Source organism: Pantherophis guttatus, chromosome 1 (genome assembly GCF_059756535.1).
Source record: "Pantherophis guttatus breed Tessera chromosome 1, ASM5975653v1, whole genome shotgun sequence".
Taxonomy (NCBI): domain Eukaryota; kingdom Metazoa; phylum Chordata; class Lepidosauria; order Squamata; family Colubridae; genus Pantherophis; species Pantherophis guttatus.
This window is the reverse complement of record NC_142063.1, coordinates 93,184,347-93,200,826: the sequence shown is the minus strand read 5'-3', so window position 1 is coordinate 93,200,826 and position 16,480 is coordinate 93,184,347. Positions and strand designations below refer to the sequence as shown.

General features: G+C 34.2%; 1 protein-coding gene across 4 annotated transcripts in view; it reads right to left on the bottom strand.

The window, feature by feature from the left end:
* ELP4 (elongator acetyltransferase complex subunit 4) overlaps positions 1-16,480 on the bottom strand; it is a 121,642-nt gene that overhangs the window by 58,643 nt on the left and 46,519 nt on the right. For all 4 annotated transcript variants that reach the window (XM_087877955.1, XM_034417196.3, XM_087877967.1 and 1 more), the window contains 2 exons: positions 15,680-15,755; positions 11,438-11,626 (listed from right to left, as the gene is read on the bottom strand). In XM_087877955.1, the coding sequence (XP_087734081.1) occupies positions 11,438-11,626; positions 15,680-15,755 (265 nt within the window). The remainder of the gene's footprint in view (positions 1-11,437; positions 11,627-15,679; positions 15,756-16,480) is intronic.

Genomic DNA, 16,480 nt, shown 5'->3' with positions numbered 1-16,480 from the left:
ATGGATCATGGAATGATATAATCTCCAAATAATAGAATATCAATCACAAAAGCAGCTGTCTTAGTCAAAAGATTTATTCATAATATAAGGAAATGAAAGAAGAAAATAATTTAAAATGACAAACTGTATTATAAAGAAAGTTTGATAAAAATCTGGAATCTCTTAAAAAGAAGAATAATCTGCCAATTCCACCCTTAAGTCTACCATCAAATTTCTTTTATTTTAGGGGCAATTACAAGCAGCCCCAGGTTAAGAATGTATGATTTAGCAATAACATGTTCTTACAATCGGGTTACCTATTACTAAAAATGGTGGACGGCATTCTCCTTCCTTGACCCAACAATGTTTTTATGAACTATTGAAACAGCATGTTTTTAATATACAGTCTATTTTCAGCGGTTTATGAAAACATTATATGGCTTCAGCAGCTTGTCAGCGTGAAGAACACCATCTGCAACTTTTAGTAACAGGTACATTTTCAATTACAAAGATGATACAATAACAGGACTCATTTAAAAACTCAAGCTATGATGCAAGAAAAAAAACCCCAATCAAGTCCCTTATTGGTAGAAGCTGCAAAATAGAGAATACTAAACTGTTACTTGAGATCAGATTAGCTAGTAAAACAACAATATATAATATATAAAAATCCTTATTCATTGTTGTAAAATTGCTTAATAACAACTACGTTTCTCTAGCTATGTAAAGCTTTCCAAAACTTGTCAGTAAAGTTCTAAACAAGTAAATGTTAATATTACTCATTAATATATTATATGTTCACTCTCTTTTGTCTCTTTGCTGTTAATGAGTTTAGTAGATACTTTCCTATTTTTTTATTCCCAGGATTGTGGAGAGACGGTAACCAAAGCTACACTAGAGGTGTAAAATGTAGTCATTTCCCCCCTTGTAAAAAATAACAGCACAGTTGGGGTGGATATTTCTTTTTGTATTCTTTCCCCCCCCTCTCAACTTAGATTCAACTGTAAGCTGTGGAGCCCCAGGAGCAAACTCACAAGGGTGCTGCAGGATTATTTAATAAAAGGAACCTTTAGTAAATTCACTGCAGTGTCTCGGGGCACCATGGCACACAGTTTGGGGACTGCTAGGTGCACTATGAGAAAGTTTGGGAACCGCTGACTTAGATTGATATTTACATTTTAAATCTTTTTCTTAATGTAACTACTATTTAGTATGCTCACTGAAGTGAAGATGACTGTAATGCTGGGAAAATGTAGACCCTTTGATGTAGGTCAGATCAGAAAGAAGACAATGCAAGGACTACTGGAACTTAGCTTTATTTTTGAAGGGTATAATAACAGAACCTTGAAAGTTTACCTCACTTCTTTCTTATACTATGCAAAATCATGGTGAGTTTAGTCTGAGTCGCTTCCTAATGCTTACTTCTGGTTGTTCAGGGTAGGACCTAAGTATAGGTGTTAGAAACTCACTGCACCTATCTCTGTGGAAGTTACAATATAGTAACACTTAGGCCAGTGAGTCAAGGTAGCCAGATTGACAGGAATAAATCTGGTGCCAAACTTGGGACTGAAATGGCATTGGTAGCACTTTTGGATAATCTCTGGTATGGGCAGAGATTATCGCCCTACTTCATTTCCCTGTGGTTTCTATATCATCAACCATGGTATCTTTCTGGATCAGCTCAGAGGACTGTAGTAGGTGGCACAGTGTTGTGCTGGTTTGGCTCCTTTCTTTGGAGTCAATTCCAGTCAGTTATAATTGAGATGTTATGCTTTTAGACTCTAGTATATGTAGTGCTTCAGGATTCAGTGCTCTCTTCTCTCCTATTGGACATTTACATGAAGCACTGGGTGAGCTCATCAGTCGCTATAGGATGAGATATCATCAGTTTGTTGATGAAACCAACTATACATTTCTGCCCCTGGAGATTGTGAGGGCCTGGCTGGGAAACATCAAGCTTTAGCTGAACCCTGGCAAAATTGAGGATTTGATTGGGGCCTGTTGGTTCTAGAACTATGTCTTGTTTGGTCCTCCTTGACTCACATTTTCTGCTTGTAGTGGCAGATGACAGTTGTGACTAGGAGGACCTTTGCACAGCTTCATGTTATGTGCTAATTGTGTACTTTTCTGATCAGGAAACCTTGCTCATAGGCACTTATACCCTGATCACCTCCAGATTGGAGTACTATTGTAATGTGCTCTGTATGGGACTGCCACTGAAGCTTCAGTGGGTTCAGAATGCAGTGGCAAAGTCATTATGCATGTTCCCAGAAGACCACATATACCACTACTACACAAACTGCCTTAGCTGCCAGTGTGCCTCAGTATGTCAATTTAAGGTGCTGGTTTTAACCTTTAAAGCCTTCATGCATAGAACTGGGTTAGCTAAGGAACTGCCTCTCATTACATTAGTCTGTCACATTAGTTCTGCCAGAGAAGACATGTTGTGAGTACCGTCTCTCAAGGATCATATTTTGTGGGTTCCATTCTCTCTGCCATGGCAGGGAGAATGGAATATTCTCCCTCCTGAAGCCAGGTTAGCTCCATCCTTATTATTATTCCAGAAGTATCTTAAGACCAGGTATGGAGAGTCTCAGGGACCCAGAAATATTCTTAGATGGTTCTATTATGGTTAACTTTTTACTCTGTTTGATTTGTATATTTTAAATTTTTATGCTTTTTCATTTTTAATAATGATTTTTTATAATGATTGGTTTTATATCTGTTATTTTTGTTGCTTGTTTCACACCATACAGTGTCACTTCTTGTGAGATGGGTGGCTATATAAATGTGATAAATAAACAAACTTCACTGACTCTAAACATTAAATTTGACAACTATTTGAATATTTCTCCTCTATGAGATTCTCTTTTTTCAGAACTCAAATAATACATTAACTGTCTGGGATGCCTATAAGGCATCCATCAGGGGGGATTTATTATTGCTTTCACTTCAGCAAAAAAAGAGAGAGAGAGATTTAGAGATTCTGATCTTAAACAGTTGGAAAAGATCGTTAAGGATTAACCATAAATTATATGCTAGAAACCTCACAGGTTAATCACATCAAACATCCAATTTAAATTCTCCACAGACATTTGAAGGGAAAGCATCAGACATCACTCATGATAAGGAATTCCACAATCTGGGAGTCTCCCATTGAAAAGGCTTGCATATGTGCGCTTGAATAGCTTCAGCCAGTTCGTCTCTGGAGAAGACAGCCTTTCATGCCGGGGTGGGATTCTACCAGTTTGGACCGGTTCGGGCGAACTGGTATTTCTGACGATCAGCTGGGAGTGAACTGGTTTGCTCCAACAATCAGATGGGCCCGCCCGCCTGCCCGCGCTATTTTCCCACCTTTCTCTTCTTAGCTGATTTGCACGACAGAGCAGATTGCCGTGCCTCAGCTGTGTTTCTCCTCCGAAGAAATGCAGAAGTGAAGATTTTTTCAAACTGCACGCAGTGTGCAAATCACCGAACTGGTTGTTAAACTAAGAGGATCCCACCACTGCTTTCGTGACCCAAATTATTTTATGTTTTTAAAATAGGAAGAGGCCATATTTTGCTTTCTGCAGGCCACATTTTAACTTAAAAAAAAAAATCTTTTAGCTTCTGTTGAATTTTGGTTATGAAATTGCTCACTTCTTCTTTAAAATAACAGTTAGCATCATGGAGTAAGGATGAACATAATTTCATTCTGAAGAATGACTGAGAAGTCATAACTTATTATATCCTGGCTCTTAAAACCACTATAAATATTGAATCTTTTCATATATAGCTTCTAGGAATTATAAAGTATCAACTGTGATATGAATCATTCACATGTATATAAAATGAAATGAAAAATATATTAATATAATATATATTTGGCTGTGGAGGTCTGGATGAGATAAAACATGCTTAAACTGAACCATACAATACTGAATGTTTCTGTTTTAGTGCCTTACAGATCTGGGATTTTACCATTTTTGGTAGTGGATAATGTTGAACCGCCCAAAACGGTGCACAAGCTGGGAGTCCTTCTGGACTCATGATTCTTACTTGAGAAACAGGTGGCAGTTGTGGCTAGGAAAGACTTTTTAAAAAGAAAGTTAGTTAATTATTATAATCTTGAAAAAAATTCAAAACTAAATTACCGTATTTTTTGGAGTAGAAGACGCTCTGGAGTTTAAGACGCACATTAGTTTTTGGGGAGGAAAACAATAAAAAAAATTCTGTCTCTGCCTACCAGCATCCATCGGTATTCATCTGGCTAGTGTCCTTGCAGCAAAGAGGCTGCTTAGGTTCAGCACGTTATCGCAGCCTGATTTAGCATGAACAGCTGATTAGCGGTTGGATTGTCCTCCAGGAACACTGCCAATCAGCTGTTCCAGGCTGCAGGGATTGCCAGAGCCCATCACTGCCTCCCTGCATCACATTTTTGGCCTCTGTGTTTATTATTTTCGGCTGGTTCTATTGCCAATACCCGCCGCCTGGAACCGGCCCAAAATGCGATGCACGGAGGCCAAAAATGGAGTGTGTGGAGGCCGAAAGCGCGACATGTGGAGGCAGCGATTGGCAGTGGAACGAGCCTAAAATGGGGCATGCGGTGGCCGAAAATGTGACGCACAGAGGCCAAAAATGGCTGAAGGGTGTGGGCCAGTGGGTATAAGATGCACCACAATTTTCACCCACTTTTTGGTGGGGGGGGAAGTGCGTCTTATACTCTGAAAAGTACGATAATAAAATTTCAGTTTATGAGATATCAGGAATGAAAGTGTATTTATATGGCTGCTCATCTTCATTTACTTCCCTTTTTAATTTAGATACATATTAGATACAAATTATTTATTCAATAATTTTACCTCAGTATGTGCACTGCCTCGTCACTTATTTTATTCTATTTATTCATTTTATGTTTGTACATTTTATTTTATTGTATTTTTTTTCTTCATGCTGGTCACTGACTAATAAATAAAAACTGTAATGTAATCCATGTATCAGGAAACATATCAACAAGTGGAATCAAGAAAATATTGTAAGATTTTATATAACACATTAACACAAACAATAAAATATTTTCTGAATGGTTGAGAAAGAGGTAACTGAAACAGAAGATCTGTGGTAGACCCAGATCCTGAATGTATTTTCTCAGGAAAGGCTTCTACAGAATTGCAGATGCTGGTAACGAGATGGTTTAAAGGCCTTATTGATAACTTGAAACTTGTCAGATCAGTAAATCCAGACATTATTCACCCTAAAGTTTCCCAAATATTCAAAAGTAAAATTGCTAAGAAATGACAATTTATATGTAACATATATGGAATATTGGTCTCTTCCCAAAGAACTGTAAAGCGATCTATTTAATGCTAATTTGAAAAAGAGATTTTAACTCTTTTGGAGTTTTATAAAATTAAGCATTTTTTTTTACCCTTATTAAAAACTTACATAAATTATGAAGGACAAAATTATCATTATAACTCTCCTACTGTAGAAGAATCAACATGTAAATATAATTCCTATTGTATTAATATTTTATGTTACCATTTTCTAAGGGCTATTGACAAAATCGCTCATCAGGTTCTGAGTAAACATAAGCATGAGATGAGATTTGAAAAATGGAAAAAAGAATCAAGAAGAGAAAAGATGAACATGGGAGAATGTTTGAGAAATCCTAATGAAAACTTTTTTTTTTACTATTCTGCTTGAACAACTTCCTACAGAATTTTAAATAATCAGTGATAAACAGTGGAGACACCAATGAAGTGGAGAAGGCCTGAGAGAGAAAAAAGGGAGAAAAAGATTTAAATATATAAATTGAGGGGATGTAAATTATATATGAATTGTTTTTATTTGATTATTGTACGTCACCCAGAGTCACTTCCTGTGAGAAAATTGAAATTGATTATTAGAAAAAAAAAAAAACAAGCTAGAGAGAAACATGAACGGAGTGGTTCTAGTCCTGAATTGCCATCATATGGCACTGGAAGCCCAATCAAAAGGGAATGCAAGCCTCAAAGTGAGGTTTGTTAATTTATTTTAAAATTTAAAACTTTTAAACTTTGGAAGAAAAAAACATTCCTTTTGAAGCAAAACAGGTACCAGTAATATTAAATTTACAGCAGCAGAAACATGTAAATTATAGATTGTTAAGAAATGGTACCATATTTTTGAAAACTATATTGCATTTTGAATAGTACGAATGGGAGGATAAGATAGAAATAATGTTTCATCTGTTAAAATTTTAATTTAAAGATTTTAAATGTAATTATTTATTAGGCATAATGACTTTGAAATATAGCTGGACATTTGCTATTTCATGATTAAGTAAATACATTATATTGGGCTAGACTAAGCATGTACTTGCCAACATATACAATCACCAGGAAACTAATTATCCAATAGATCCTCCACCTGATTTCTGTAATGAAGAGAAAACTTAAATATTTTACAATCAGTTTAACCCCTTATTGAGTATAAAAGTACAGTTTATCATCAGGAACTGGTTGACAAAACACAGCTGACCAGATGAAAAACGATGAAATAGGTTGGAAATCAATCGCAATTTGACTAAAGACATGACTACTCCCTCTGCTGGCAAGGCCCTCATGAGCTTACGGTAAATATTTAAGAAGTGACTAGTTTTCTTTAATTATTTATGAAGCAATAAATAAATAATGCAAACTGTTCCTTTTTCAATCTGTTGCTGGGTGTTTTCACATTTCTGAACTTATTTCAGTGGAAGAATTTTTAAGAATGAAAAACAATGAAACATTCTTATATAGCTTCTTATATTTTAAACCGCACAAAAGGATACATGCTAAGTTTTATAAGATAAACAAAAATTCAAAATTATATGTAAAGTTAAAAGCCAGAAGGCCACAATAGCACATGCAACTCAATTAGGTTTCGAAGCATATTCTCTAAAAATTCATCAGAGTCACAAAGAAAATAGTATATACAAGCCTGGAGGAAGGGAAAACAGATTTCAAACAGATGCTAACAGAAAGATTAATATAAAAGAACACTATATAACTAAACATTATTTGCCTTATAATGCAGGCTGATATGGCCAAATAAAATGATTTAATAAATATCTTTTTCAGGATTTTGAACTCTGCCTAAGCCCCCAAAACAGAAGGGATCAGGTTTTTCACGCACTGTTTTCATCTGAATCCTGGCTGAAAACAGCTATTCCAGCTTCCAGATTTCCAGAAGGCTCCATCTCAGGACTCCTTGCTTGCCATTTGGTTTTAATCTCTCAGGACTTTCTTATAGGGGCTCCACTGTGCTGAACTGGCACTTGCTTGAAGAAATGAGTTATTATTAAACTTGTAGGTCAGTTGTGGCACTAACAACTCCTTGGAACCTTTCAGCCAGAGTATACAATTTGATGGTCTAATTAAATATTAATTCTAAGTGTTACATTTTGTGGCTAAGAGCTTCTATTTTCCATCATCCGTCTGGAACAGAACAAGGTTACAAGCTAATTTACCTCTCCCCCACCTTACAAGCTTAACTATATAGGACACAAAAACACTATTAAACATGAAGCATTCTCTTATATTGAATTTCTCATGTAATTAACAGAACTGATCTAAAAAGAGTTAAACAATTAGGTAGTTAGAAAAAAAAAGCAAACAAAAGATTATGTAAAGTTGTAACATTATAACATGTATTTAATTCAAGATTTATCTAATTCCATTTAAAAAACATACCACTTTCTGGTGATTTTCAAAAGTGTATCAATTCATGTTAATTACAAACCCTTGAAAATCCAAAAGTTTTAAAAACCTTTTCAATAATCAAATTTACAGATAGTTAAATCCCTAATAAGTTCTTTTAAAGATTCACACTCTTCCTTTCTTGTTATTGTCCAAATTATCTCAAAACATGTTTTCCTACCTTCTGCCTAATTAATATTAATTTCCATTCCTGAGTTACCTTAGCTTAGCAGCCAAAATATTCCATATGCCCAAACAGCTGAGAATTAACAATAATGTGACAAAATATCTAACAATATAATTAACATTACAATTTTCATCCTTGTTATGCCTTGTACAAACATAACAAATATTCTTACAATTCTCTTATATCTTATTTCAAGTTGCATATTTATAATGAATCTAAGAATCTTGCAAGTTGGAACATGCCCAATGATTCATCTATTCAAATCTTTTTCGCTAAAAAAGATACTGCATGTTCTTAGGCAGCTTCCCAACCATTATACTTGAAAGAGGCCTTTAATCCCTGATCCTGTTGTTGGCTAGGAATTTAGAGAAATTTCTCAATATTTAGTCTAATTGTACTATAATTTTGTATAATTAAGTTATTATCTTTTGCAGCCAGAAAAAAATAATTACTTGTCTTTTTTATGATATTTTTTCAAGAATTTGAAAACTATCAAATATATCTTCTCAATCTTTTTTCTTAAGTCACAGCTCACAATTTGCCATTCCTTAGGTTGGTTCTTCTGAGAATTTTAAATTCTCTTTCAATTTTTTTTTAACATTTCTTCTAAAATTGGGAGATCTGAGCTAATTGTACTCTAGAAATATTTTTCTTGTGCAGAGTAGAAAGGACTACTATCACCACTTAGGCCACTGCTAAATAAAGCTCTATTACTTTTTCCAATATTATCAACCCCACCTCTTCAATTAAACAGAAGTCAAATTGTTCCTATATGCATTTCTATATAAGCTTGTGTGCGTGTATTTATTCCACACCAATGTGAGGAGGTGAAAAAGCAAAAATAAAATGCCTTAATTAATGCATTTCCCTTCATTTCCCCCATGAGAATGCTTTCCAAGAGTTAGTGGATATGAGGAACAGTGAGGGATGAAGCATAAAAAATTACCACAGAAAAAAGCAATCATTCAAGCTCAAGAGCAAGGCCTTTTCCAGCATCCCATGTCTCATTTCAACCCATTGCCAAGGCTTTTTCCAACCTCAGGAGAAACTTAGAGAGCTATATTGGAGCTTATTTTTTTTTTAGTATAAATTGGTAATATATTTTCTAATTTCATTTTCTTATGAGACATGTTCAACAAATAAACTACGAATTTTATATGGTCAGTGCAGAACTGAGCAATATAGAACATGATGTAAGATATACATTTCCATTTCCAATACATTATTGTTAAACATCTTGCAAATTGTGGTGAATATCAAGAGCCTGTCACTTAAACATATTTGTGCTTTTCTGCCTCTTCTTTTCTTGACTATACTTTTGTAAGCCACAGAAAAAGCCTCTCCCTAAAACTGAGATGTTTCAATGGGAAGGGAGGATTTCAGAAACAGTTTACATTATCAAAGCTCCACATGTTCTAAGTGCAGTCTCCACAGTTTCTAACTGAAAATTTCCTTAGAGCCCCTAATCCCCAGATGAACATCTTCCATTTATTTAATATCTAGCTCTAGATCCATTGCTGTATATTTTCCTGATTAAGAAAACACATTTGAAGGGTATGTTTGGCAGAGCTTGATATAAGAATAAAGTATTAATCAGTAAACATATGCTACTTTGTTGAAAGAGATGTCATACAATCTAATACAATAACTAACGTAATTTGATCTTTGTACTCTATGTTCCCATGGTCATGATAGTTACTGATTTTCTATCTGGATTTACTTATACTTCGTTTAACTACTTTCGTAAGCTTCCCTTTCTTTAACAGCTAACTTTGATTGTTGATGATTTGGAATATATCTTAAAACAAATCTATCAATCCATATTATACATAGATTTTTCTTTATACTATAAACTACTTAAAATTAGAAATTACTAGTTTAAATTTATAGGAGTAGAAAGTATGAAGATACTGTATTATGTAAAGAATATACATAAATTATTTTTTAAAAATTGTTTTAGAAATATTGCACTATCTATACTAACAATATTTTGACTGTTAAATGTTAAAAAACACTATGATCCTAAATTTGCTCATTTTATTCTACTTTAATTATTTGACATGACTTGTAAAGAATTTTCGTGAAAGGTAGGCTACCAAATAATAAATCTATTACCTTTACAATACAGTACTGTACAAATAGAAGCATAGATAAAAGAGGGGAGGGAAAGGAAATTGTTTGTCTTTTAGACAAAGATCTTTTTTACATTTCTAATCCACTCACAAATCCCAGCAACAGAGTTGTGAGAAGCTGAGTAGTGAGAATGTGAGCAGCTGCTGTTATTAGAACTAAAAAGTCTGACTAGTGCCTGAGACAGAGAGACCACATGTTCGGCTGTCCTCTCATCTTGCCATCCTCACCAATTAACTATTAACACGGAGGGCTGGACACATGCTCTTGGGGGCTCTTTAACAGGCTTCTTGGAGACTGGAACAACTACACAGCAGGGCTCTGGGAACTGAGTAGTCTGTAATATAGGAAAACCTCAGACGCTTTGCTCCTCCTAATGACAGCTTGCTCTGCAATTTAAACACTCTATTAAGTTATGTCTTAACAGAGAGGAGGTCCTGGAAATTTAACTATTCCTACAAACTCCTTAAGTTTCAGCCCATGGAATGAACACAACTATTAAAACAATTATTATTAAATAATTGTTAAAACAACTATTCCCTATTCTTAGGTCTAGAAATAGAAAGACAACACATGGGATTACAAAGCCAAATCATCAACATAGTGGAAAACATTTCAGAAACTTAAAACAAAATCAGAATCAAGGTATCATCTTTTGACAGAGGGGACTGGTTTCAGAAACATAAAATTTGACTGTTCATTAAATTAGTAGATTCCCAAGTATTTTTATTGCTCTCTTTAGAAAACAATAGTCTTTTGTGTCTTTTATTTGATAAAAAAATAAGTCCTGGTAAATAAATTATTAAAGGCACATCACAAATGTAGCACCAACTTCCATTTTCCCTATTTCCTTATCCTGGACCATCCCATGCAGCTGATCCAATATCATTCCTTAGAATGCCTTTGCTTTCTGCAGTGGTCATTTGAAGAAAGCAGAAAGTTCCATTGCAGGATGGAATTACCCTAATAATTCTGTTTATTGAATTCATTAGGAATCATTCTGTTTATTGAATGATTAGGAAGAAGGAATCATTATGAAGAGAATGTTACAAAAAAAAACACACCACTTTAATTTGGCTATATGAAATAAAAAGGAAATTGAAAATTATCTGTTAGTAAAGGAAAAAGGCCACAAGAAGGTGGGGCAGAGGTTCTCAACCTTTTCTTCACCACGGATCCCCTTTAAATACCTTTTGTGGCCACTGACCATGGCCACGGATGCCCAAGATGTAACTCAAGATTTAAATCATAACATTTCTTCAAGACTTGGTGGACCTCTTATGATGACATCATAGCCCCCTTCCAGCGGTCTACAGACCACAAGCTGAGAATCACTGAAGTAGGATATTGAGTCATATTCCTCTAGCATGTTCTGATTACTAATAATCCGCTGACCCTGTGTATCTAACATGATTGATTATAGTAACTGGATTAAACCTACCTGGATCAGATGAGTTGGAACAGTGATGATGCAGACAGATAATGATGTTCTCAGGAGGCCACGTAGAGCATACATAAATCTGGTGAGGCTGTGCAGATTTTCTGGATTTTCAGTACAACAGATATCATCACCCCATAATACTGAACCAAGGCTCTGAATTCCTATTCTCAACACATTCCTTTGTTTTTTCTATCAAATATGAAAAAAACAAAAAGGATTTTAGTGGAAACTGAAACTTCAAGAAGAAAAAACTAACTTTGGGGCAATTTGTTATTTTATATGCAATGAAGAGAAAGTAAGTTCTGAGTTAAGAAATTATAAAAGCAAAACAAACAAACAAATAAAAACCCACAGGTGCCTTTCTAGCTGGCCAATTTAAGCATTCCAATAGTATCTAAATAAAAACAGTTTTGAGATAAAAACAGTTGGAATGTTTTTGGGGATACAGATACGTATTACAAGTGTCTGGTGTAATATACATATTATACTACTGTTTCATAAAAATGTGAATAACTGTGCTTGAAGTGACTATAAATAATTCTGTCAATACATTGATTTAATAAAAAAAGTAAATCATGGTACTGAAGATTATGTTGTAATTTGTTTCAGTTAAAAGAAAAAAAAAACACAAGAAATTGCTTCTGGAAGTTAATCAATCCAACATTTAGTTATGGATGAGAAGACCTCCAAGATCCCTTGCTATTCTGTTAGTTTCTAATTAAATTATCAATTATTTATTCATTTAATTATATTTGGTTTTGATTATACCGACACACCTACCCACACACCGGTAGCGGGCTCCTGCTGGCGATGCCGCTAGCATGAGGTGAGTCAGGTGGAAGACATACGCCGAAAATGAGACCTAGTGCCTTTTTTGGTGGCAAAAAAATATATATATAAGACTGGGTCTTATTTTCGGGGAAACAGGGTATCTTATATAATGATATTTGATTTTATTACTCAAGATAGACAACCATATAAATCTAAATAAATGAACATCTATAAATAAATATTACCTATTTTGTTTTTGTCTAGGCTGCCTATTTCTGTGGGTTTTAACTGTTTTAAATTTAATTTATTAAATTTATTATTTAATTATTAATTATTTATTAATTCTATTTGTATGCAGCCCTGAGTCTTCAGAGAGGGGCGGCATACAAATTGAATTAATAAATAATAAATAATAAATAATAATAATGTCTTTGGATTTTGTAAGCCACCTAAAGACCCCTGAAGTGCATATCATATTACATTAATAAATTAAAATTAATTGAGTCTTTGAACTAGTTAAATATAATTTATAGTCCAAACAGTTATACTAGTTTTCTAGTTTAACTGGTAAAGGAAAAAAGGGAAGTACGACAAATGATTTTTTTAAAAAATAAACATTTTTGATGTTTACCACATGGTGTATAACATAATACCACATGGTGTATAACATAATTTTAATAATTAAAATATCTGTCAGAAATATAAAGTATTTTTTTTTAAAAAAAGGCAATTAACTAAAGTAATTAAATTATCTACTGATAGGACTCATCTGCTAAAAGGATCATTACCAGAGGTGAAATCCAGCAGGTTCTGACAAGTTCTAGAGAACCGGTAGCAGAAATTTTGAGCAGTTTGGAGAACCGGTAGTGGAAATTTTGAGTAGTTCGGAGAACCGGCAAATGCCACCTCTGGCTGGCCCAGAATGGGGTGGGAAAGAAGATTTTGCAATATCCTTCCCCCAGGAGTGGAGAGGGAATAGGGATTTTGTAGTATCCTTCCCCTCGCCCACCAAGCCATACTACGCCCACCAAGCTATGTCCACAGAACCGATAGTAAAAAAAATTGGATTTCACCACTGATCATTACCTTCAGAAACCAGCTTGCTCCTGATCAGATTTTACCTACTATAGATTTCATAATGCTAAAATAGGTTTGATGTCGAATATACAGATCATGATTTTAACCTTACTTTTTTGACAGTATTACTGTATTGAGCACACTTCATAGAAAGACATGATACAAAGTTAATAAATAAAATAAATTTAGTAGAAGAAAATATATTCCTTATTCCCTCCCAATTTTCATTTATACATTCATTCATACATACGGAGGGAGGAAGTTTATGCATAAATAAAATATTCCTTTTTTATTTCAATATTTTATATTGATTGTGAATCGCTAAAGGAGAACTGTTACAGTATCCACAAAAGTGAGGTATAAATGTAATAAGCAAAAAATAATACATTACAAATCTCTCTACAGGTGATATTTTCTGAAGTTGATCTTCAATCAAATATGGATAAACTTGAAAATATATTGCTGCTAGTGCGCTTTAACAGAGTTTACATGGGACAAAATGTCCAGTCACAAGAAATGTGAAAGTTTTTTAATTCATGTGAATTGATCTTGTCCGTTATAGCACTGTTTTGATTTCAAGTAAATACATATGGAAGAAATGTAGTTAAGAATTTCAGTGTAATGTTGAATTATATTCCTAAAACATGGAATTTTTCATCTCACCATAACTGTAGAGGCTGGGGTATGTCAAAGAAGATAATCCTATACAAATGGAAAGAAACTCCCTCCCCTGAATTTAAGGAACGGAACCAGGCTGAGTATGTTTTCTATTTTTTAAGTTTTTTTCTTCTAAGATTCAGATGACACAGTACAAGGTTTAGATAAAGCTTAACAAATGAATTAACTGAAGTATAAATATTTATATATCTAAATAAATGTGGGGAGGGGAGGTTGGTTATGTTTAATTCATTTAATCAATAGTATATTTTTTTCTCTGTACAGAATAATCACTATTGGACACAGATCCTTTTCTTTTGTATTTCACTATTTTAGTAAACTAGATTTCAAAAAAACACTGCTTAATTATTAGCTTGGAGCTTGCCTACCACTTAAGTATGGCGTAACAACACTCAGGCATCTCACTTTGCCTCAAGTCCAAGGTATGATTGGTGTAGCATAGAAACAGCCTGAGGACCTCTATTTTTGTAACTTTTTTGGTTGTCTCAACATCCTTAAACCAAGAGGAGACTACAATGGCTACATATTGGCCCCAAGCCTGTTTCCTTTTTAAATTTCAGGAAGGCTTTTAGTCATAAGTGACCCCCTTCTCACTGTATTCTTTTAACTGGTTAGTACTCTGACTATATTTTATTTTGTTTTGAATCTGCTGTTTTGCTGCTATTTGTAATATTTTCCTGTTCTTTTACAACAGGGCTGTCAAACTCACGGTCCGCAGGCTGGATGCATCACGTGCTGGCTACGCCCGTACCTGGTTTGGCAAAGGGGAAAAAGTCGTGATACGTCATGTAACGAAGCCATGATGAGGCAAGTTTGACACCCCTGTTTTACAATATCATCATTTAGTTCTTAGCTGTCCTTAAACACTATTAAGTTTGATATAATGAATACTATTTTCTCTTTTCTTAAAAAAATCATACAATGGCCTGCTCTTCTTACCTAAAAGTGGTTTCATCCACTTGTAATATCTAATAAAAATAATGAGAGACCATACTTAAATACTGTTTTAATCTCTTTCACAGTATCAAGGGAAAACAAACAAACCTACCTCTTTTCCAGAAACATCTTATTTGCTATGTGCTGTCAGGATTTTCCTGTCGCTTTGGTGCAGTTGCTTCTAATATTCTATGAATTTCTGCCTCCAAAGGACCTGTCATCATGTTTGGAGGAACAGCTCAACATACTGTACTAGGAGAACTGTTATGACATGCCTATTGCTATGGCAACCAAAGCAGAGGTGCCTATCAGGTACCAATTTACTTATCCAAAAGGGCACTGCTACTTCTAAAGGAAAAACCTGCTTACCCGTAAAGCTATGTATAAGATGAGAATTAAATTAAACAGGAAAATTCTGCTTGACAAATACAAAAAAAAAAAAAAAAAAAAAAACAGAGAAAGAATGTAGAATTGTAAGGAGAAATTGATCAGAGGTTCAACTGCTAGAGTTTTACATTATCATATTTCTAAGAGAATGAGATAGTAAAGTTAACCCTTTATGCACTAAACATTTATATTTTTTCCAAACAACAAATATACAGTATATAAATGAAAAATGTAAGTATCATTAATGAAGTCTCTCATAAGTTGTCATCGAAAAACAATTATGAAACTGTTTTCAGTGCTTGGAATCAAACACATTTGTTGCTGAATCATCCATCCATACATTATAAAAATGTGAATCTTATATGCTTGTAAATATCTGAAAACTGAAAATACCTGAAAAGTGTATCCTTGTTGACAAATGACTTTTTGAATAGAATGGAGCAATCTGGTGTAAGCACATGCCTTTTTACTAAAGAGAGCCAGAATATTTTATTTAATATATTTTTATATTAGCTGAAACATTCAAACATTCAATTTTACAAATGTAAGAGATAAGAAGTAAATGTCTTTAAACAAGTTAATTAACAAAGACTCAATGTGGCAGCATTTTAAATTCCTGTAAGCTGCCTTGAGTTGTCATGTGTGAATAGGCGGCAATATGAATTTCTTAAAATAAAATAATAACTATAATACAACTATTCTGGTTGTTCCTGCATTTCCAGCACTTTAGTTCACCAATGAGCCACAGAGAGGTACTTCAATAAACCAAGTGAATCCTTGTCATTATTAACCTGAATAGGCCTATCTAAATCTACTAGACCTAGAAGACACATGAATATCCCATAATCCATGTGTGTACCCCAGTCTCATTTCTGCAATTCCCACAGCACTTCCAAATTTCAGTGAAGTTATCACAGTAACCCCTAGAGGATTACACATTGTGTATTAGCTGTGTTTGTGGAAGTGCTATTTCTTTCAGACATAAAGGTGGGAACTCTCTAGATCTGAAGGGAGTTTTGAAACTCACAGGGTTGAATTAATAGCTCCTTTTCCACAAGCAGATCTCTTCAGCCTTTATTTTATTATTCTGGCTCCAACTGCTGTTGTTATAGAACCAGGTAGCTAAAAAATCAGATGGAGGCAACTTGATTTTTTAATGGCTAAGATTGCTAAGAGGAAAAAAAGCCATAAATG